The sequence below is a fragment of the Primulina eburnea genome, chromosome 6 (genome assembly GCF_022965805.1).
Source record: "Primulina eburnea isolate SZY01 chromosome 6, ASM2296580v1, whole genome shotgun sequence".
NCBI classification, from domain to species: domain Eukaryota; kingdom Viridiplantae; phylum Streptophyta; class Magnoliopsida; order Lamiales; family Gesneriaceae; genus Primulina; species Primulina eburnea.
This window is the reverse complement of record NC_133106.1, coordinates 21584014-21607817: the sequence shown is the minus strand read 5'-3', so window position 1 is coordinate 21607817 and position 23804 is coordinate 21584014. Positions and strand designations below refer to the sequence as shown.

General features: G+C 35.5%; 1 protein-coding gene across 1 annotated transcript; it reads left to right on the top strand.

Annotated features, from left to right (window-relative positions):
- The first annotated feature begins 10515 nt into the window (after positions 1-10515).
- LOC140833371 (monothiol glutaredoxin-S5-like) lies at positions 10516-11132 on the top strand. The gene has a single exon (XM_073197731.1). The coding sequence runs from the start codon at positions 10597-10599 to the stop codon at positions 10903-10905; it is 309 nt and encodes a 102-aa protein (XP_073053832.1). The 5' UTR covers positions 10516-10596; the 3' UTR covers positions 10906-11132.
- Positions 11133-23804: the final 12672 nt, after the last annotated feature.

The window sequence follows — 23804 nt, the reverse complement described above, 5'->3', positions numbered from 1 at the left end:
AGAAGGGCCGAAAGGGGAAGGGGCTGTTCTTGTGTTTTGATTTAAAAACTAACGTCTTAGACATGCTACGGAGGTGTTCTAACCATGGCTATAGGCCCCTAGGGCGGCCAAGATCAGAAACCTCCTCTATGGACAACAACTCACAAATCGAGCACAATAAGACACTTAATGGGGTGTTGCTGTCAACTCTGGATTTCAGCTAGCATGGGACTCGAACTAATGGACAAACGTGTTCCTAACATGTCCTAGTACATGCCTATGAGTAGCCTTGGAAGCCTGGAATCGAACCAATACCTGAAACCATCAAAAACATAGGAACCGTGAAGCACAAGAGGAACTGAAAAATTCTGCATCTTTTATTTTCGAAATGTTCTCGATATATTTCGGTTATGCCATGGAAATGCTGATCATATAATGTTTAAAAATGTTAATATGACTTGATTGAAGAGCAAGGAAAATATAAACATGCCTGGTTTCGTTTTGAAAAGAAAACGAACGACGCGGGGCAGAGGAGACGGAGCGCTTTGCTACCTTGTTTTCTTTCTCGGTTTTCTCTCCTAATTCTTGCTATGATGCTCACGTTTTTTACACTGAATAGCTCTCAAAATTTCGGTGATGGGGGAGAGGAATGATGGTTAGGAGAGTGAGGGGAAGGGGTTGCAATATAAGGGGGATGGCAAGACCAAGTCTACCTCTCTTTTGAATTTTGAATTTGTTTGCTAACCAAATGATTGTTGGAGAGGGAAATGGATGGGGTGTGGTCGAATCCTACATGCTAACAAGGCTAGGATCTTGATCTAATATTAATTAATTAAGGGTGATTAATAAATGAAAAGATTATCATGCTAAGGGATGACAAGGAAAGAGTCAAAGGTGAGTTGGCAAGGAATTGGTTAATCATCTAAGGGGGCCAAAAATTAACAATTAAATGGAGGGGATATAATGTTTAGTTAGTAAATTTTTAAACCTTAAGAGCCTTACATATCTTTTAAATAATTTAAAGAATTAACACATTAATTATGGAACCTAATTGAACTTATTTCCTACTTACTTCAAGTTACTAAAATAATTCCTTAAACCTACTTTTAACTTAAATTAACTTATTAGCTAGCTAAAATAAACTCTGGGAATGATTTCTTACTATTAAATTTTATCTCAAAACTCCAACTCCAGTCCGGCCTCACTGAATTAACTGAAAAGATAAAAATTAAACTACTGCATAAAATAATTAACTTTAAAGAAAATTATTTAAATACTCATGCAATAAAATCATTTTAATTTAAAATACTAGAATTATGCATGGCTTATACGTAGTCTAATTTATGGGTTCTACAACAGATCTTGTCAGAAGCGCACAGTAGTCGATTCAGCATTCATCCTGGTGGCAGAAAGATGTATCATGATTTGAAAAGACAGTTTTGGTCGAAACAAATGAAAGCAGATATTGCAGAGTTTGTATCCAGATGTCGGAATTGTCAACAGGTAAAACTGAAAGAAAGAAACCAGGAGGTCTGTTACAGAGTTTGTCCATTACAGAGTGGAAATGGGATCACATTTCTATGGATTTTGTGACGAAGCTACCACGTTCCTCCCGAGGTTGTGATGCGATTTGGGTCGTGAAGGACAGATTGACCAAATCAGCATGCTTTATTCCGTACAAGATTACGTACAGACATGACCAGATGGCAGATATCTATGTCAGAGAAGTGGTCAGATTGTACGGAGTGCCGAAGCCAATTGTGTTAGACCATGATCCTCGGTTTACTTCACACTTTTGTCTTTATAGCGCTTCTTTTTCAACTGCCAATTTACAGCAAGTTTTAGGTACGAAGTTGTATCTTAGTACCGCATATCATCCTCAGACCGACGGACAGTCAGAGCAGACTATCCAGACATTGTAGGATATGCTTAAAACTATAGTGCTAGATTTTGTCACTAGTTGGCAAGATTCTTTGCCACTTTGTGAGTTTTCGTACAACAACAGCTATCAGACGAGTATTGAGATGACACCGTTTGAAGAATTGTACGGCAAGAAGTGCAGATCCCCTCTGTATTGGGAAGAAATATCCGAGGTACCTGAGATTGGACCTGATATGATTAGAGATATGACTGAAAAAGTGAAGCTGATTCAGAAGAGAATGAAGACAGCTCAAGATAGACAGACCAAATATGCAAATATTCGACGTAGACCGTTGGTATTTGAGGCAGGAGACAGAGTATTTTTTAAGATTTTTCATTTCAGAGGCGTTGTCAGAATTGGAAAGAAAGAGAAGTTGTCTCCACGATACATTGGGCCGTACGAGATTCTCGAGAAGATAGGAGATCGTGCCCATCGACTCGCATTACAACCTTCTTTATCTGGAATACATGATGTTTTTCATGTATCTTTATTGCGGAAGTATATTCCATATGCTTCACATATTCTTCAACCAGATGAGGTAGAACTGGATGAGACTCTGAGTTATTTTGAAAAGCCAATCCAGATTCTCGATCGTAAAGAGAAACAACTCCGAACGAAGACTATTCCGCTTGTGAAAGTTCAGTGGAGCCGTCATGGCATTGAAGAAGCTACCTGGGAGACTGAATCAGACATGAGACAGAGATTCCCAGAGTTATTTGATTGATGTGAGTTTTCTGATTAGCTTCTGTTATACATTTCTTACTGATATGATTTGATTGCCTGTGATTTCGGGGACGAAATCGTATCTTAGGGGGCGAGAAATGTAATGCCCAAGATTTCTATCCTGTTAATCTGCGATTATTGATTTTGAATTGATGCGATTATGAAAGGGCCAACCTAGACCCGATTGGATTTACCATGAGAAGATCCGATGTGCGAGAACAGAACACCTCGCGCATATGCGCGACACCGATGCCCGTATATGCACGAGGCAGGAAGAGAACCTCGCGCATATGCGCTAGAGAGGGCGCGCATATGCGGGAGCATGTGCAAGGAAGATATGCGGAGACAGTAGGTCTCGCGCATATGCGTGGGGTCAGGGCGCGCAGATGCGCGAGCTGCCAAGAAGTTAAGCGCCAAGACAGAAAGTCTCGCGGATATGCGACGAGGAGGGTCGCGTATATGCGCGAGACGTGCAGTGCAAAGAACAAGCCACTTGGTCCTTAACATGCAAGATATATATATATATATATATATATATATATATATATATATATATATATATATATATATATATATATATATATAAATAAATAAAGAAGAAAACGAGAAAGATTCAGGAGAAAGCTTCGTGTTCCTTCGAAGATAGAATTTGAATCCGAGTTCAGTACCGGACTCCTCTCGACAAAGGCTTCACATGAACGTAAGTTTTCTTATGTTTTGATATGATTTGAAAATATGATATTGAAGAAATCAGATATGATTAATATATGGTGTTCTTGAGATATTAGACATCGTATAATCAAAATCGGATTGAAGAACAGATACTGTATGAAATTGTTATGATTTTCAGAGTTGATTTGATTGAGATTATACATATCGGTATTTCAAGATTGTGATGTTATGCCGTCGAAACAGAATTAGACTGAGTTCTGATTATATCTGTTATTGATTGAGATATATGTTGATATTGTATTCCTTGAATATGTCATTCCAGATTGATATTCAAGATTTCGAAGACAGAACAGTGCCGAAACCCGACACAAGAAAGGTATAAATCAATGTTGAACCGGAATATACAACTCGAGTTGGATATGAATTGAGTTTCCCTAAACCACATACTTATTTGTATTGTTTAATACCTTTGAATTCATTGATTGTGTATGCTTATTCTATTGATTTACAGAAAATAGAAAATAGAAAATAGATATCGAGAAAGAGTCATGGGCGGATGTGCCTAGTCTTTGGCAGAGGTGCCAAGTCTTCGGCTGAGTTGCCAAGACACTGGACGTTTGGTTATATCGATGTTGCGTAGAAGTAGACCGACTTCTATTGATGAGATTCGATAGAAAGGACCAAAGTTCGGGAATAGGAACGTACCGCCATCCCGAATGGGAGAGTAGGTGGGCGATTTGTTACGTTCTTATTCAAACCAGGATCCCTAGATTAGAGAAGAGTCGAGTCAGAGAGTAAGAGTCAAGTTTGACTTATGGTTTATATCAATTCATGTCTTTCAGATTTTGATACATGTTATTAATAAGTGTTATATGCTTTTATATATGTTTATATGATTGCATGTTTACATTGTTTATACTGGGAATATTATTCTCGCCGGAGTTATCCGACTGTTGTTATGTTTGTATGTGTGCATGACAACAGGTGGGACAGGATCAGGGTCGAGAAGAGGATGAGAGATCACAGTTTATCATGGAGATTCAGACCTAGAAGTAGAGTTGTTTTCATTACTTGATATGTAGTGAAAGAACAATAGTTTGTTATGACATACGGTAGTACAAGACTTGTACTTTTACTTTTGACATGTATATCAGATTGATTATCTTATGTTCCGCACTTACGTATTTAAAAAAAAAAAAATTAGACCCAATTATTTGAATTGATCCAATTATTCCTAAAGAAGATTAAGAAATGAATTAGCGTCCGGGTCCCCACACTATATGTGTCGCAACTGTACCCAACCTCGTACCTGATGAGTCTCTTGGAGTCGGTAAACGAGTCAAAGCATAGCTCTAGCATATAGAGCCTCAGTGTTGTCCCGGGTCGTAAGGACTAATGGTGTACAATCATAACCACAGACTTATCCTCTCGATGAATGATAACCACTTGGAAAGTCCAAGGGAGGGTTGTTCGGTATAATCATCATATGACTACCCATCTGCATGTTTGGACATCTATATACCCTTACCAACAAACGTAGTACACAACATCACAGATGCTAGTCTCTAGCTCAAGCGACATTTATCCCTGTTTTAGGCAGCTGAATCGATTAGGAACGAAGTTAGAATATGCAGTGTTTACAAATGAGTTTCAACATCGAATTACGATTTATTTGTATTAAAGCATAAACAAGGACTTTATCTATGCTGTTTGCATGAGTATACAGATAAAGTATAACGAAACCATTAAAAAGTAAATTATATTAAAATAAAGATTGTTTATTACACTTGAGTCAATAAATTCTCTAGCCAACCATTGGCTTACAGGACATCTACTCTAACAACTTCAAATGCATGGAAATCAGACTTCGGATTGATTCTAAAATTTTAAGTCCAAATAAATATAAGCATAGTCCTAAAAATATATGTTTTTTTTTAATATGTACTATGCATAAATAATTTTATTTATCATATTTTATTTATAATCATTCTAGTTTATAATCAAATATGATTTTCATTCTACTTCTATATAATCTCAGTTGTTACTTTTCCAAATAAAGACCTCCCTCATACACTAATTTGCTATAAAACTCGAAACTTAAAATTGATCATCTGATCCGATCCAGACCAAATCTAAGCAAATCAAAATCCTTGGTTTGGTTTTTAATATTTATGGTTTGGTTTGAAATTATGAAATACAAATAAAAAAATCTTTTGTTTCGAAATTTTAATATAAAATAAAACAAAACCATAGTTCAACAACACTATTTTATAATATCAAATTTCAATCTATGCTATTTTTTTCGCAATTTTGAATGACAAATCAACAGTAAAATTGAAAGAATTGAAAAATATAAGAGTCGGACATAAATTGACAACATTAAACTCCAAAATTGCAAAGAGAAAAATCTTATTTCTTTTTAGCAAAATCTTATCTGTATTTTTCTTCTCTATCACAAGGAATAATATGTAGCGACTTGTAGAAATATTTCTTTATACCTCAGCAACATTGTGAAGCACTGATATTCGAACGCCAGAAACCTCCATTCTCTGCGTACTACCAATTAAGTTGACATTCTCTTCACAATTAGTTTCAAGAATCTCCTTTCTGATTTGATTTGTCTTTTGCATTATTCATTATATCCAATTAACCACGTTTTATTCGCCATTTTAAACGATGGATCGAGCAAGAACGTATACAACGATTATATATCGGAATTGCGAAGGAAATGTTAGAATTTTCACTGATGTCATTCTAGAAATCGGCCTTTGGGATATTTTAGGGCCGATTATGTAATATGACCTTACGTAGAGCACTTTCTTGGCTTCAGATATGCTATTATTCCTTTAATTCTATGGATGTGGAACAGAAAAGAACTTCCATGCATGGATCATCGATATGTGCACGTGATCAAAAGGCAATATTCGTAAATTAATATTGTTTGAAACATAATTCTTATAAGATAAAGAGTCGTATTTAATATTCTTTTAAAAAAACAAAAAAAGAAAAGAAAACAGCCATGGAGACAAGCACAAAATGATAGATATATGTTACATATGTGGGAAATTGCAATAGTTGTCAATTTTATCTTGGGCTGAATGAGTCGATAAACAACTTTAAATAATATAAATCAAATATTTAAAAATTTCTTCACGTGACATTTCCAACCAGTAGAAGACTAGCAGCTCTCATCCTCTTTTTTTCATTTTGGGAGGACGGTTGTGAAAGAAAATTCTCAGGAAATGGGATAAATATTGGGATAAAAATTGGGCAAAAATTAAAAATACAAGGCTATAATTTAAAAAAAAAAAACTCAATCTATATTCCTAATCAGACACAAAAAAATAGACTGGGCTGGAGCCCACCCCAGCCTTTGGGGTGGCTCCGTCCCTGGTTGTCAAGTATTTTTTTTTCGTCTTCTATGTTCTCAAATTTCAGATTTAATCTTGTATCTTTCGAATTTTGGAAATTTTAGTCATTTCACGTCAGGATTGTTGATGTGACACTACACATATCAGTGCTGCATTGGTGCCATAACAGCATCATATTGGAAGAAGAACAAAAATTGCCAAAAGAAAACAAAGATGAAGGACTAAAACCGAAATTTAACAACACGGAACTTAAAATTAGAAAAAAGACAAAAAAAATTACAATTTTTGCATGATCCATCATGGGACGTGGTGCGATAAATAAAGATTAATGATAAATATGAATCTTTTTTAAACGTAATAAATATAAATCATTTTCTTGTCTTATTACATGATATCTCGGTTGTATTGATTATGGAAAGATATAATTACTGGCGTGCGATAAACAAATCATTGTTAAAAGTTTTATAATATGATGAATCAAGTTTTAGAATATGATTTTATCACAAAATTATATCCTCCTATTGGATAAATTTAAATTCCTTCTCCAGCTCACTAGATGCCTTTTCGAAAGTTACACTAGAAAGTTAATGGACCAATTTCAGCATCGAACTTTCTAACATAAGTACAATTCAAAATTTATAACTTATGTAGAACCGAGTGCTTACCACTTTACCAAAAGCTATAGCTAGTAGTAATGGTGCAACTCAAATCTTTTAAACCGCACAGCAGCTCAAGCACCACGGTTCGATCGCTCTACCAAGCAAGGACAATTATTGCACCCAACAATCTCCCTCCCAATAATTGCATTCCTTGCAATCAAAGGGAATCGAACACGTGACCTTGGGTCTGATACCAATTGTAGGACTGAGTGCTTACCGCTTTACCAAAAGCTATAGCTAGTCGTAATGGTGCAACTCAAATCTTTTAAACCGCACAGCAGCTCAAGCACCACGATTCGATCGCTCTACCAAGCAAGGACAATTATTGCACCCAACAACCTATGTTCCTAACAATTAAATAATAAGTGAAATAGATCACATAAGATTAAATTGTCTGAAACCAAAATAATTTCTCAAACACGATACAAAAAAAATTCAAATAAGTTGGTATGACCTCTTCGAACATATTTTTAATGACAAGAAATAAAATTATGCCGATAAAATTACTAAATCGAAAAAAATTTCTGGCGGGCGGACGTACAGCCTTGTCCTCCCTACGTAAGATACATCCCAATTAATTACTATCTGAGAAAATGATCAAAACGTATTATAGTTAGACTGTTATATTGTTTAAAATATTTATTTTTCATTACAGCTCATCCGGCGGATTAATTACGATAGTTATGGTTTAAGACTTTCAAACTAAAAGTGGTGAGGCAAATAAATTTTCGTTTAGGCAAAAAACTTGTGTGAGACGATCTCACGGGTCATATTTGTGAGACAGATCTCTTATTTGGGTCATCCATTAAAAAGTATTATTTTTTATGCTAAAAGTATTACTTTTTATAGTAAATCTCGGTATGGTTGATCCGTCTCACAGATTAAGATCTGTGATACGGTCTCACATGAGACCCACTCTTTTGTTTATTACTACACACTAATTGTAACTATTTTGTTGGGCATAAAATCACATTCAGAATAAAGATAGGCTTGTAGACGATATAAAATGCGGCAAAAACTTGTGTGAGACGGTCTCACGGGTCATATTTGTGAGACGGATCTTTTATTTGGGTCATCCATTAAAAAGTATTACTTTCTATGCTAAGAGTATTACTTTTTATTGTGAATATCCGTAGGGTTGACCCGTCTCACGAATTAAGATCCGTGAGACGGTCTCACGTGAGACCTACTCATAAAATGCAGCACATTGTTTAAAATTGACCATTCTCAAAAGATATCAAATCAAATATAAAATGCAGAACATTGTTTAAAATTGACCATTCTCAAAAGATATCAAATCAAATATTCCCAATATTTGCATATATTGAATCATTATCTTACTAATCATATATTGAATCATTATCTTACTAATATATATGTATCTTTTATGATTGTTCAAGGGAACATTATTCATAACAAAAATTTACCAAAATGTGGGAATATTGTTATCGCAAACAATAATGTTGATGGATCATCAAATCTTTATACTTTGAGAGGATAAATGAAAGGCCAACCGTACAAAGGACATATCTCCATTTTCCTCCGTATATATGCAGAGATTCGTTATCGTGTCATGCCCCCTTTTTTTCCTGTCGTATTGCACATCAGGAAAATGAGAAATAAAAATAAAATAAAACTCTACAAATAATTCACAAATATTCCAAAGAGACTGACTAGCGCATTCGAGAAAAAACAAGTATGGATTAACAATGTTTGGATTGATGTTTATAAAATTATATTGTCAGGCTGACCAAAATTGGGATTATCAAGCTAATCAAACTGATCAAAATATCATAACTGCTCATGTCCAACTGGTAGTTGACGATGAGCTAAACTGATGAGCTTTACGGCCATCAGTTTGCATAGATAACATCTGATTCATCCCAACAGACATCAAATTCGACTTGTCCCAAATTGAGTTTTATGTTCAATCATTTTAACGGCTGTTAATTTGCATCAGTGAGTTGTGAGATATCATTGAAACATTGCAGCTTGCCAGAATTTTAGTTTAGCTAAATTCGAGTTTCAGCTTCCAACTTGAATTAACAACTTCACACTTGAATAAATATGTTAGAAATACAATAACAAATTTTTTTATCATCAAAATCAATATTGTTATAGTCTCTACACCCATCATCATGTTTTCATGTGTATTTCATAATTATTATTACTTTATTATTCATATTATGGATCTTTATGAGCAAAAATATTAGTTTAATTTGTTCATAAAAATTATGGACTCAAATATAATTTAATATGAACAAGTTCCTCATTTGCATAAAAAAATTTACATAAATATTCATGATTTTAAACTTGAAAATTATCCCTAATTTGGCAGAGATAATATTTCAAAAGATCAAAATTGTAAAAAATTTGAAATTTTTAAATATTATATCAACCAAACAATTCATAGATTTGAAAATCCTCAATTTATAAAAGATTCATAATTTTCATAAAACTGCTCTGATATCAAATATAAGAATTTATTTAAGTTTAAACTTATTAAGATAATACTGAATGCAAAAAATGAATCGAATATTACCTCTAACCATTGAATATGAAGAACACCTTGAACACCTCTTAGATTTCTTCTAATTGTTGATAGTCTTCTAACCACTTCAAATCTCACGATTTATGGTTTGCGAAACCTTTGGTGTGTATGCTTAGGGACCCAAAAATCACTATTTATTGAGTACTCGTACCATCAGCGAATATGTTTAAATTTAAATTGTGTTTTATCATGATGAGATATTTTAAATTTCAAAATATGATAACATTATCAAGATAACCAAAATATGATCATTAAGATAATGAAAAAAATTTGTGTGAGACGGTCTCACGGTTCGTATTTTATGAGACAGATCTCTTATTTGGTTCATCCATTAAAAAGTATGACCCGTGAGACCGTCTCACACAAATTTTTGCAAATATAATTTTAGCATCTAAATTTTTACAAATATATGTTCAGTAGATAACATAAAGTTTGTTAATATTAAATATTTTAATTATCGTCATATGAAGTACTTAATAAGATAAGATTTTATAACTTAATAAATTTTTCTCAGCACACTGAATAAAATATTATATATATTTCAAGTGTCCTGATTTTGAGTTAGCATCTCTTGGTTTCATCCAATTTTTAAAAGGGGCCGGACCCCTCGAGATTTTCTATATAAATAGTCCCATGCACTCCTCATTATTCTCACACCAAAACCAACTCTTATATCAGCAACAAACAAAGCACCCAAACTACAATATTTTCGTCATCTCAATGGAGGCAGTACGCAAGATGGCAGCTGAAAAACCGGTGGTGATCTTCAGCAAGAGCTCGTGTTGCATGAGCCACACGATCTGGACGCTCTTTAGCGATTTCGGAGTCAACCCCACGGTTCACGAGCTCGACAAGATCCCGATGGGCTCGGAGATCGAGCAAGGGCTCTCAACGCTCGGTTGCAACCCCACCGTGCCCGCAGTGTTCATCGGCGGCGAACTGGTGGGAGGAGCGGATGAGGTCATGAGTCTTCACCTCAAGAGGACCCTAAAGCCCATGCTCAAAAAGGCTGGCGCTTTGTGGGTCTAACTGGCGATCGGATCCGATACGAATAATGATGCATTGTAACATGCACGTATGATAATATACATATAGTTTAGTTTAGTTAGGAGGGAGACAGAGTGAGCAGATTTTATATGTATGTTAATTTGCTCCAATTTTCCTAACAGCACTAAATAGTGTGTGTTATATATGCATGGCAGCTTATAATTATGTAATTTTTAACTAGCAATAAATCTTCAATTTTGGAACTAAAATCAATGTCTCATTTGTTTACCTCACTCATGATCATAAAATTGATCTATACCAACACAAGATTATTAAAATGGTTAGTTTTTTTTTTTTTTTTTTGTGGCTGATGACCAAGATCTCAAGGTTGGTACGATATTTCATGTTCAAGACTCATGACAATATTGTAATTCTAGAATTTTTTATACAATTTTCTAAGAGAACTTTAGTCTTCCTATTGTTTTCCATTTTTTGTACATTTTTGTTACATTAAAAATTATATCAAGTGTTGGGAAATGTTTGACAAGAATATATAATTATCATCTTTTAATTTACGGTAAAAAACTAAAAATCTCAAACTCTCAAAATATATTAAACTGCACACTTTATAAAATTTTGTCTACTCAATTGTGATCTTCTTCACAAAAGGAGAGACCTATTTATATAATTTCTTTGGAAATAATGCAAAAATAAATACATTATTACATACATCATCACACACTAATTTTCAATATTTACAACTCTTATTTTCAACATTTAATAATTTCAACCTTTTATTTTCAACACTCCCCCTTGTGATGATGATCATGATACAATGATTGTCTTCATTACGTGTTTTTATACTGCTTCGTTAAAAACCATACTAGGAAAAAATCATTGGATAAAAACCATAGTAAGAGAAAAAAAGTACAGTCACGTAAACTCCACCTTATGTTAACAAGAAAGATTCTTCACAAATTTCGTAGATTGCGCATCCCAATGTTATATATATGTTTTCTGAATAATGTTTTAGGAAGTGCCTTTGTAAAGAGATCTGATGAGTTTTCACTTGATTAAATATAACGAATATCAATATATTTATTCTTCTCAAACTCTTGGGTGAATGCGAATAACTAATTAGGAGAAATATATTTAGTTCTGTCGCTTTTTATGTATCCTTCTTTCATTTGAGCAACACATGCAGCATTATCTTCATATTGTATCACAAACTTCTTTTCGGATGATAATCTGAGATGAGATTTGGATATGTTCGGTCATTGATTTTAGCCATACACATTCATGGCTTGCTTCATGTAGTGCAATAATCTCGGCGTGATTTGATGAAGTTGTTACAAGTGTTTGTTTCTGTCAACGCCAAGAAATTACAGTGCCTCCACGAGTAAATACATATCTGGTTTGGAAACGTTCCTTTTGTGGATCAGATAAATACCCAGCATCAGCATAACCAATTTTTCTTTGATTGGTATCTTTTGAATACAAAAGTCCAAGTTTGTCGTTCCTGTTAGATAATGGAATATATGTTTAATTTTGTTCAAGTTTCTCTTATGTTGGATATGAACCAAATCTTGCCATTAAATTTACAGCAAAAGATATATCAGGTCTTATGCAATTTGCAAGATATATAAGGGCATCAATAGCACTTAGATATGGTACTTCTGGACTACGAATAACTTCATCATCTTCACCTGGACGGAATGGATCATTTTCTATATTTAATGATCTAACAACCATTGGAATACTTAAAGGGTTTAATTTATCCATATTAAAACGTTTAAGGACTTTTTCTGTATAATTTGATTGGTGAACAAATATTTCACATTCTTTTTGTTCAATTTGGAAAGCCAGACAATTTTTTGTTTTTCCAAGGTCCTTTATTTCAAATTCTTTCTTCAAATACGACACAACTTCTTGAATTTTCTTATTTGTTCCAATGGTGTTTAAAGCATCAACATATACAACAAAAATTACTCATTCGAATGTTGTTTTTTTCCGCAGAATTGACGACTCAGTCAATAACCCGACGAATCAGCCGGTAACTAGGCGAATCAGCCAATAAGCAGACGAATCAGCCTGTAATTAAGCGAATCAGCTTAAGTTTAGACAAATCAGCCAATCACCAGACGAATCAGCCGGTGACTAGGCGAATCAGCCTATAATGAACGAATCAGTCAATAACCCGACGAATCAGCCGGTGACTAGGCGAATCAGCCTATGACTCAACGACTCAGTAATCAATACATACAGTCAGTATCTAAGCAAATCAATCAATGACTAGCGAATCAGCAGTCATTACATGCAGTGGCTATAAATCAATAGACTACAATCATCAATCTCATCAATTACAAGAATCAATGTAATAAACTAAGTATGTGATTTAGGGAAACTCGAGTCAAACCTCACTCGAGTTGTGCAATCCCAACTCAACATTAATTTATACCTTTCTTTCTGATACTCTGATTCTGTCGAAGTCTCGAACTCGAAGCCTGTCAATACTCAATCTGACAAGAACAATATCGAGGAGTATAATATCAATACACCTCTCGAATCAAATCTGTTCTGCTCAATACTTAACTTACTTCAATATCGATGGCATAACGGTATAATATCAATATACCCAACCATACCATATCAATCAATTCTAATATCTCCTACTCAATAACAACTCAATTCTGATATCAACTCGACTCCAAACTACTCCGAAAATCATAACAATTCCATAATCAGTCTGTTTCTTAATCTGACTTCGATTCTATGATGTTTACTATGTCAAGAACAACATATATGAGTTCCATTCAATTCTGACAATATCATAATTTCAAAGCATGTCAAAACGTAGCAAAACTTACGTCCAGTTGTAGCCTACGTTGCTAGGAACTCGATACTGAAGTCAGATTCAAAATCAGACGGACGGATTTCTCGCAAAAGGCGTAAGGATTTTCTCGTGCCAAAGCTTCGACCCTTTTCCTCAATTCTGAATGAATTTCGAATGGAATCACAGCCTATATATATCGGAATTGCATGCAAGAAACGTGTCTCATTTTCCATGCTGCACGTCACACCGCGGGTGCGCTCCATCTTGCACCGCGGGTGCGCTAACGTTTCGTCAATCTTATCTATTTTGAAATTGCATGACCGCGGGTGCGGTACCTGTCGAAACCGCGGGTGCGGTACTGCACCGCGGGTGCGGTAATGCTAACACCGCGGGTGCGGTCACCCTTCGGTAAAACTGACCAAGTTTCTGTCCATGCACCGCGGGTGCGGTACATGCAAGGGCGCGGGTGCAGTGTTGCTTCGGCAACACACTCTGAAATTCAAATTAAATGGCCACACATCATCTTAAATCGTATCTCAGCTGGCCCTTTCATGATCACGTTAAATTATAAATCAATAATCCTTGATTAACAGTGATTAATTCTCGGGCATTACATTTCTCCCCCTCTAAGATCTGAGTTCGTCCTCGAACTCGCAAGTAATCAATTTAGATATATCAAAAGAGATGTATACAGAGTTTAAATTACAAACTCATCTCAAGGAATCTATTCTGATATGTCAATCTCATATCAAATTCTAGTTCTACACATAGCTCTGATAAAGTCAATCTCGCAATATTGGCTATACAACATCCGTATATACCCAACTAACAGTTCGAAACAGCTCAACATCATCAGCTGTTATTGAGTCAGTTTATCTCAATCCGAGATATATTCGATCTTTACTCTCAGTTACCAACAGTCATCGTCCGACGTTGGCATATTCAATCTGATTATCATGAGCTATTTTCATTTTCTTCTGAATTAACTTCACCTTTTCAGTCATATCTCTGATCATGTCATGTCGAATCTCAGGAACCTCAGAGATATCATTTCAATAAAGAGGGAATCTGTACTTCTTAACGTACAACGTATCTAATAGTGTCATTCCCATACTCATTTAATATCTATTGTGGTATACAACTCACCACATGGCAATAAATCCTGCCAATTAGTGTTAACTCAAACACTACAACTCTAAGCCTATGTTCTAGAATCTGGATACTCCACTCTGAATGTCCGTCAGATAGTGAATACTATTCAGTATTCAGATATAATCTAGTATCCAATGCTTACTGTACATTCGGTCAAATGTACAAAATCAACCAAAATCATGGTTTAATATAATCAATTCTCAGCACTACGTGTAATCTAATTACTTTTCTGACCGAATCTCCGTAATATATCATATTTGTACATTTTCATGTACGAGTTAGCACTCGCAGACTGCGTCAGTCTGTCATTCTTAACTTAATCAATACTCAATTCCAAGAGGAATGCAGTAATTTCATCCCGGTATCCTTGGAAATGTAATCTCATTTCCATTCAGGAATCGATAAATTATCTAACCAATTTATTGGTTTGTTTTCTTTCTATCTTTATCTGTCTGTAGTTCAGACATTTCAGTCCAAACTCTGTCATATCTAATCTCATCTGTTTCTCTCAAAACATTTTCTGCTATCAGGATGCCTACTGAATCAAGTATTGCACCCTTCTGACAATTCTGTCATTTCAAGTTCGAAATATCAGGCACAAATAAATCAGTTATTATCATACAATACAGTATTACTTACCTGATATTCTGATCGACACTCAGTTCTGACTATCGGTATTAAGTTCTAAACATTCTGTTAACATTTCAACATCCGCTCTGATTCGGACGGTACAATCTAATCTCCATTGTCTATAATCTGTCTCAAGCACGTATTCCGAATAACATCAATATTCAATCAGATTCAAAACATACTAAACTCATAAACCGCAACTGTCTGATACTGATGTCAACCTCAGCTGACTAATCACGGTTTAATTCTGTGAAAATCAACGAATATATCATCTTCAGATATAAAAATCCCTGAACATAATCTGTCTCAATCAGGATTCAAAATTCCAAAAATTTCTAATATCAGTTCAAGGCTAAAATCAATCTCTCTGATTGGAATCAGATCTGAAGTCTTATTAGAGAAAACATCAAGAACTTTCTTATCATTGGTAAATCAGCCAATGATAGACTCAACTTCAGTAAATCAACTGAATACATAAGGAGTCACTCTGCTCCTTTCTGTAATAATCGAGTCATAGCTAGTACGAATATCAAAGAAATTCTCAGTCTGGAATTCTTATCGTACAATATTCATCTCTTGATCATCTCAGGTCTGATTTTCACCATCTTCTGAAACTAATCTAGGGTAGCTATGTACTTGGTCAGCATATCAATATCAGTAATGCAGTTCCAAAATCATAGAACACCAGTACAATACCATCTACCACACAATCTAACTCGATCTCATTCTTATCCGACTGTAGTATACAAGATCTAACAGAAATCACTGGTACAAGATCTTTTCTCAAGGAAAGAAACACTACTACAGTAAATAAAGACTCAACAGATAATGCATGCATCAATGCAAATCTTTCAGAAATACAAATATGTGAAGCACCGGTATCCCTCAATACATATGCAGGATAATCAAACAAATCAGTTACCTGCAACATTATCATCTGGTGCTTCCTGAGCCTGCTCCTCGGTCAAAGCAAATACTCTGGCCTGCTGTCTAGGAGGCTGGCCAACTGTCTGGCTTCCTCCTGGCCTCTGCTGTGACTGAGATAGTGCTGGCTGAAATGAAGGAACGGCAGCAGATCGTCTACTCCACTGTGCCGCAAGTCCAGATGGTTCAGCTCTCTGGGATCTTTGGGAACCCCTCTGTGGACATACTCTGGCAAAATGTCCCTGTTGCTTGCAGAAGTGGCAGCTACCAAGTACTCCTTGGCATTGTTCAGTGGAATGTCTCCCTCCACAATTTCCGCAATACACGCCAGTATAACTCTGCTGAGAACCACTGGAGCTAGAAGAACTGCCGCCAGACTTCTTAAACTGCCTTCCTCTAGCTTTCAGAAAATCTTTCGTTCCACCACTGCTACTGCCACTCTCGAATCGGGGAGGTGGTTGCGGTGGTCTCGACACTGGAGGAACAATTTCAGCTCCTCTCTGCCTTATCAGGCCTGCTTCAGCGCCCTTTGCTCTATTCATGGCATCAGCAAAGTTATTCGGTCGTCCTGTGTTCACCAATGTAAAAATATCGGGATTCAAGCCATTGATGAACTGATCAGCAACGGCTTCGTCATTTTCAGACACATGAGGATCAAACTTCAGCAAGGTAGAGAACTTGGTCACATATTCTTCAATGTTCAGCTGACCCTGTCTCAAATTGGCAAACTCCGCCCCCTTGTCTTTTCTGTACGATATTGGGAAAAATCTCTGATAAAACTCAGTTTTAAACACATCCCAAGTAATAATCGTACCTCGTTGCTCCAAGGCCCTCTTCATTGTAACCCACCAGCTTTGTCCAACATCCAGCAACTGGTGTCCAATCAATTTAATCCGGCGCTCATCACTGTACTCCAGTGAATCAAACAGCAACTCAATGCTACCTAACCAACTCTCACACTCGACTGATGTCTCAGTACCCGTCAAAGTGGGTGGTTTGAATGACTGAAACCTCTTCAGCAAGGTTTCCATTGGAGTCGGTGTTACATCCATTGGAGGATTCGATGTACTACCCTGTTCTGGAATTCGTCTAGGAGGCATATCTGAAACTCAAAAGGATTAGTAATCCAATCCAACACATCTGTTTCAATTCAGTCTCTCTTCCGATCATCTTACTGCTGATCGAGAATCAGTTCAGATTAGTTCCCAATAATACATATTACAAAATCAAATCAGATAAGTCAAGTAACATGTATTATATACAGCAGTAAATCATGCTAGCAATCATAAGCAAGGAAAGAAAACTCAATCTACCCCGCTCACTAGCCTCTTCTATCTCAATCTCAAGAATCTACAGTTCTGGTACCTACAGCTCTGATACCACCTGTTGTGGGGACCCGGACGCTAATCAAGTTCTTAATCATGTTTGGGACTAATTAATCAATTATAAAACAGGGTCTAAATTTTTTTTTAAAATACAAAGCGGAAACGTAATGTAATTTACTCAAATTACATATTAAACATGAATATACATCTCAGTATAAAAGTACAAGTCCTGTACCACATACATTTATTCAACTAGGGTTTAACAGCTAATATCCAGTGTCTAACCCTATCTCTAAACCAAGTCCGGATTCTCCACGCTAACCTCGTCTTCTCTCATCGTCTTCTCGACCCTGATCCTGTCCCACCTGTTGCCACGCACACATACAAACAAGACAACAGCCGGATAACTCCGGTGAGATATAAATATCCCAGTATAAACAATGTATACATGCAATCATATAAAAGCATATACAAAAGCATATATAAGAAATATTCTTAACCTGTATCAAATCAGAATACATAAATCAATATTAAGCATTCAATAATCATGAATGATAAACAATGTAAATCAACATGTCATATCAGACTCAACTCAACCGACGCGTCGTCTCAGACTCGACTCAACTGACACGTCGTCTCAAACTCGACTCAACTCTATCCTAGGGATCCCGATATCTGGATATAGGTAATTATATCGAATCTCAGTCGATAGGAATGAATCAATCCCTAAAAGGCATCGATATAATTAATATCTCCAGTGTCTGGGCGAATCAGCCGCAGAATTGACGACTCAGTCAATAACCCGACGAATCAGCCGGTAACTAGGCGAATCAGCCAATAAGCAGACGAATCAGCCTGTAATTAAGCGAATCAGCTTAAGTTTAGACGAATCAGTCAATCACCAGACGAATCAGCCGGTGACTAGGCGAATCAGCCTATAATGGACGAATCAGTCAATAACCCGACGAATCAGCCGGTGACTAGGCGAATCAGCCTATGACTCAACGACTCAGTAATCAATACATACAGTCAGTATCTAAGTAAATCAATCAATGACTAGCGAATCAGCAGTCATTACATGCAGTGGCTATAAATCAATAGACTACAATCATCAATCTCATCAATTACAAGAATCAATGTAATAAACTAAGTATGTGATTTAGGGAAACTCGAGTCAAACCTCACTCGAGTTGTGCAATCCCAACTCAACATTAATTTATACCTTTCTTTCTGATACTCTGATTCTGTCGAAGTCTCGAACTCGAAGCCTGTCAATACTCAATCTGACAAGAACAATATCGAGGAGTATAATATCAATACACCTCTCGAATCAAATCTGTTCTGCTCAATACTTAACTTACTTCAATATCGATGGCATAACGGTATAATATCAATATACCCAACCATACCATATCAATGAGATATTAATTCTAATATCTCCTACTCAATAACAACTCAATTCTGATATCAACTCGACTCCAAACTACTCCGAAAATCATAACAATTCCATAATCAGTCCGTTTCTTAATCTGACTTCGATTTTATGATGTTTACTATGTCAAGAACAACATATATGAGTTCCATTCAATTCTGACAATATCATAATTTCAAAGCATGTCAAAACGTAGCAAAACTTACGTCCAGTTGTAGCCTACGTTGCTAGGAACTCGATACTGAAGTCAGATTCAAAATCAGACGGACGGATTTCTCGCAAAAGGCGTAAGGATTTTCTCGTGCCAAAGCTTCGACCCTTTTCCTCAATTCTGAATGAATTTCGAATGGAATCACAGCCTATATATATCGGAATTGCATGCAACAAACGTGTCTCATTTTCCATGCTGCACGTCACACCGCGGGTGCGCTCCATCTTGCACCGCGGGTGCGCTAACGTTTCGTCAATCTTATCTATTTTGAAATTGCATGACCGCGGGTGCGGTACCTGTCGAGACCGCGGGTGCGGTAATGCTAACACCGCGGGTGCGGTCACCCTTCGGTAAAACTGACCAAGTTTCTGTCCATGCACCGCGGGTGCGGTACATGCAAGGGCGCGGGTGCAATGTTGCTTCGGCAACACACTCTGAAATTCAAATTAAATGGCCACACATCATCTTAAATCGTATCTCAGCTGGCCCTTTCATGATCACGTTAAATTATAAATCAATAATCCTTGATTAACAGTGATTAATTCTCGGGCATTACAAATTACATGCCTTTGAGAAAAACCTTGTACAACAAGTCGAGCTTTATATCTTATTATTGCATTTTTCTCATTTCGTTATTCGAATAAAAAACTCATTTGTACCCAACAGATTTTACACCTTCAGGTGTAAGGACTATAGGTCCAAAAACGTTACGTTTATTTAGCAAATTCAATTCAACCTGGATAGTGTCTTTCCATTTTATCCAGTCCTGTCGATTTTTATATTCACTAAAAGATTTTGGTTCATGATCTTCATTTTCATTTATGATGTCAAATGTGTAAGAAAATATCTCATTCATTTATTTTATATCTTTTCGGTTTCATATTTTTCTAGTACTAATATAATTGATAGAGATTTCACGATTCTCATCAGTTTGTGGTTCTAACAGAACATTTTCATCATGTATTTTGTGCTGGAATATTATTCTCTATTTTGAGATCATCGTGTTTCTCCATGCCTTTTCTTTTCCGATGATTTTTATCTTTCGAACCGATTGTCCTTCCATGCTTCAAGCGTTTAATGACATCATGAGTGTTTTCAATTTGTTTCTTTAGAATTTCAATTCGAACAGGGGCATTTACATCATTTATATATGATTTTGTTATCCCTTTTCTATCTGCAGATGCATCTGGTATTTGATTTTCTATTCTTTGCAAGTGCACATTTACTTTACATCCTTTCCCATTGTTTAGTTCTTGGATCCAGATGTAACAATGATGATATATATATCATACAATTTCCTTTTCGATATGTTTTTTTTCTCCCTCTAACATTGGGAAGATTGTCTCATTAAAATGACAATCAGCAAAACATTCACTACAAGAAAAAATGCCTACGAAAACGGTTTTTAACCGTTGTCGTAGGTCTTTTAAAACAGTTGTTAAAGCCCTTGTTGTTAAAGGGTGTGCTCAAAGACAACGGTTTTTTTCTGTTGTTGCAGTTACAATTTGCGACTGTTTATGAAAAACATCGCCTACAAAATTAACGACGGATTTACGTACCACCGTCGCTATTTAGCGACAGATTAAAAAACCATCGCCCACAAATTGAGCGACGGAATTAAGAAATCGTCGCTAAAATTAGCGACAATTTGTTCATACATTCCGTCGCTACTTTAGCGACAGTTGAATAATGATTTCCGTCGCTAATATTTTCGGCAAAAAAATTACTTTTAATAAATCTAAAAAAACTTACAATATTACTGTGATAACATAATTCCTGATTTTAACTAACACTTAAAAATTTACCAAAAATTAAAGGGAAAATTTTTGCAATAAATCGAAACTAAAATCATACATAAGAGAGAAAAATTTTAAGTGTTATGAGGTGGGTGTAAGAAAATGGATCGAAAGAGGCGGTATTTATAGAAAATTTTACGATGGTTATTGGTTAAACCGTTGCTAGTGGCAACGGTTATTGACAACACCGTCGCTAATTAGAGTGGTTTTTTCAAAATTTAAATTTTGCGACGGTTTATCTCATGACTGTCGCTATATTTAGCGACGATAAAGCTATAACCGTCGCTAATATTAGCAACGGGTTTAATAAAACCGTCGCTAAGTGAAAACATGCGACGGTTTAACTTTACCCGTCGCTAAATTTAGGGACGGTTTACTAAACCCGTCGCTAAATATAGCGACGGTTGTACATCAAACCGTCACAATTCAGAAATAGCGATGGTTTTCATTAAACTGTCGCTAAATTTAGCGACGGTTTTTGCAAAACCGTAAAACCGTCGCTAAATTTGACAACAGCACCAAACCGTTTTCGATTGTCTAAAAAACACGCTAATAGACAACTGTTCACATAACCGTTGTCATAAATGCTCAAAGACAACAATTTTGTAGAACCGTAGTCATTGATCCTATAAAATCGTTGTCTTTTGCTTAAAAAATGCTCTACGACAACGGTTTTAACTTAAAAAGTTTTTAACAATGGTTTTAGTTAAAACCTTTGTCGTAGAGGTGCTGTTGATTTTAAAATTTCTTGTAGTGGTTCTGTAAACATGTCGCCTATCTGAGGTTCAAGATATCGAATTATTGATAGGCTAATAACTAACATAAATTCCGATCTTTCTTTGGGGTTCTATTTTTGTTCGTTGTGGCGGTGCAATAGGCATGTATACCATTCATCCAAAAATTCTCAAATGAGAAATGTCTGGTTCTTTACCAAAGGCAAGCTGCAATGGAGAATATTTATGATATGCACTTGATCTGATGCGAATCAATGCAATAGTATGTAAAATTGCATGTCCCCATATGGAAACATGATGTTTTGTTTTTATAATCATTGGTCTAGCAATCAGTTGTAGACGTTTAATCAATGATTCAATTAATCCATTTTGTGTATATATATTAGCAACATGATTCTCAACAATGATTCTCATTTACATACAATAATCATTGAAAGTATGGTAAGTAAATTCACTAGCATTATCAAGTCTCATTTTCTTGATTGTATGATCGGGAAATTGATTGTGCAATTTTATTATTTGAGCAAGTAATCTTGCAAATGACACATTCCATGTTGATAATAAACATACATGTGACCATCTGCTGGAGACATCGATCAATACTATAAAATATCTAAATAGTCCACATGGTGGATGAATTAGCCCACAAATATCACCCTGAATACGTTCAAGAAACATAGGTGATTCAGTTTTGATTTTAGCTGGTAATGGTCTTATAGTAAGTTTTCCAAGAGAACATGCTTTGCACTGAAACTTATTATTTTGAAAGATCTTCAGTCCTTTGAGAGAATGACCATGTGTATTTTCTATAATTCTTTCCATCATTGTTGAACCAGGATGTCCTAATTGATCATGTCAATATTTAGTACTGAAGAAATATCAACTACCATGTTTGATTCAATTGGAGTTATACATGTATAATATAATCCAGTATGGAGCATTAGTAGTTGATAATTCTTCAGTACTAAATTGGATTTAAACATGTATAATGCAATTCAGTATAGAGCATTGGTAGTTTTTCAACAACATATTTCTTCCCTTATTTATATGTGGTAAGACACATATATTTCTCATTTTCTTCATTTATTGTCCGAGTATCATACCTACGGGAATATATGTCATTAAAACTCAACAAATTTCTTTTCGATTATGGTGAATACAAAGCATCATTTATCAGAAATTTTGTCATTAGGTAACAAAGATGTGCTTTACCACAACCTTTAATCAAGTCTTGTATTCACCATTCTTTTTGTTGGTTTTAATTCCAAGAAATATATTTTATCTCAGAGAATAATGTGCGTTGTACCACAATCAGGTATGCAAACTTCCATGAGATTAGTTTCCTGTTTAGCTTTGTTCATATCATTTTCCATATTTGAACTTCAAAAAAAAATATGCAATGAAAAAATTACTAATTACATATATGTAATAAAACACATATCATAATTATACAATAAAACATTAGCATATGAGCATATGAAAAATAAAATATTTTACATTTCAATTACACCAGTATATTGATCATTTTCAAATAAATCATTCAGAAAATCTGCAGTATCAAAATGAGTTGAATCACTCAAATTGTCATTGTATTCGATGAAGTTGGTCTCTTCTTCTTTCCCCTTTATCGATTCTTTATAGAGCTTACAAAGGTGCTTGGAGGCTCAATAAATACGAGACTAATGTCCTGGAGTGCCGTATCCAAAACAAGAACTTTCAAATTGTTTTGAGTGATTTTCATTAACACTCATGTTCTCATGATTCCTTTTTAGTGGCTGGTTCGTGATGCCCTTTTGAGATGAGTTATAGAAGTAACTATCTCGATTGTTTTCAAAACTACGGCCGTGACCATGACCACGATCACTTCCACTTCCATGTTCACGTCCATGACCACGACCACGACC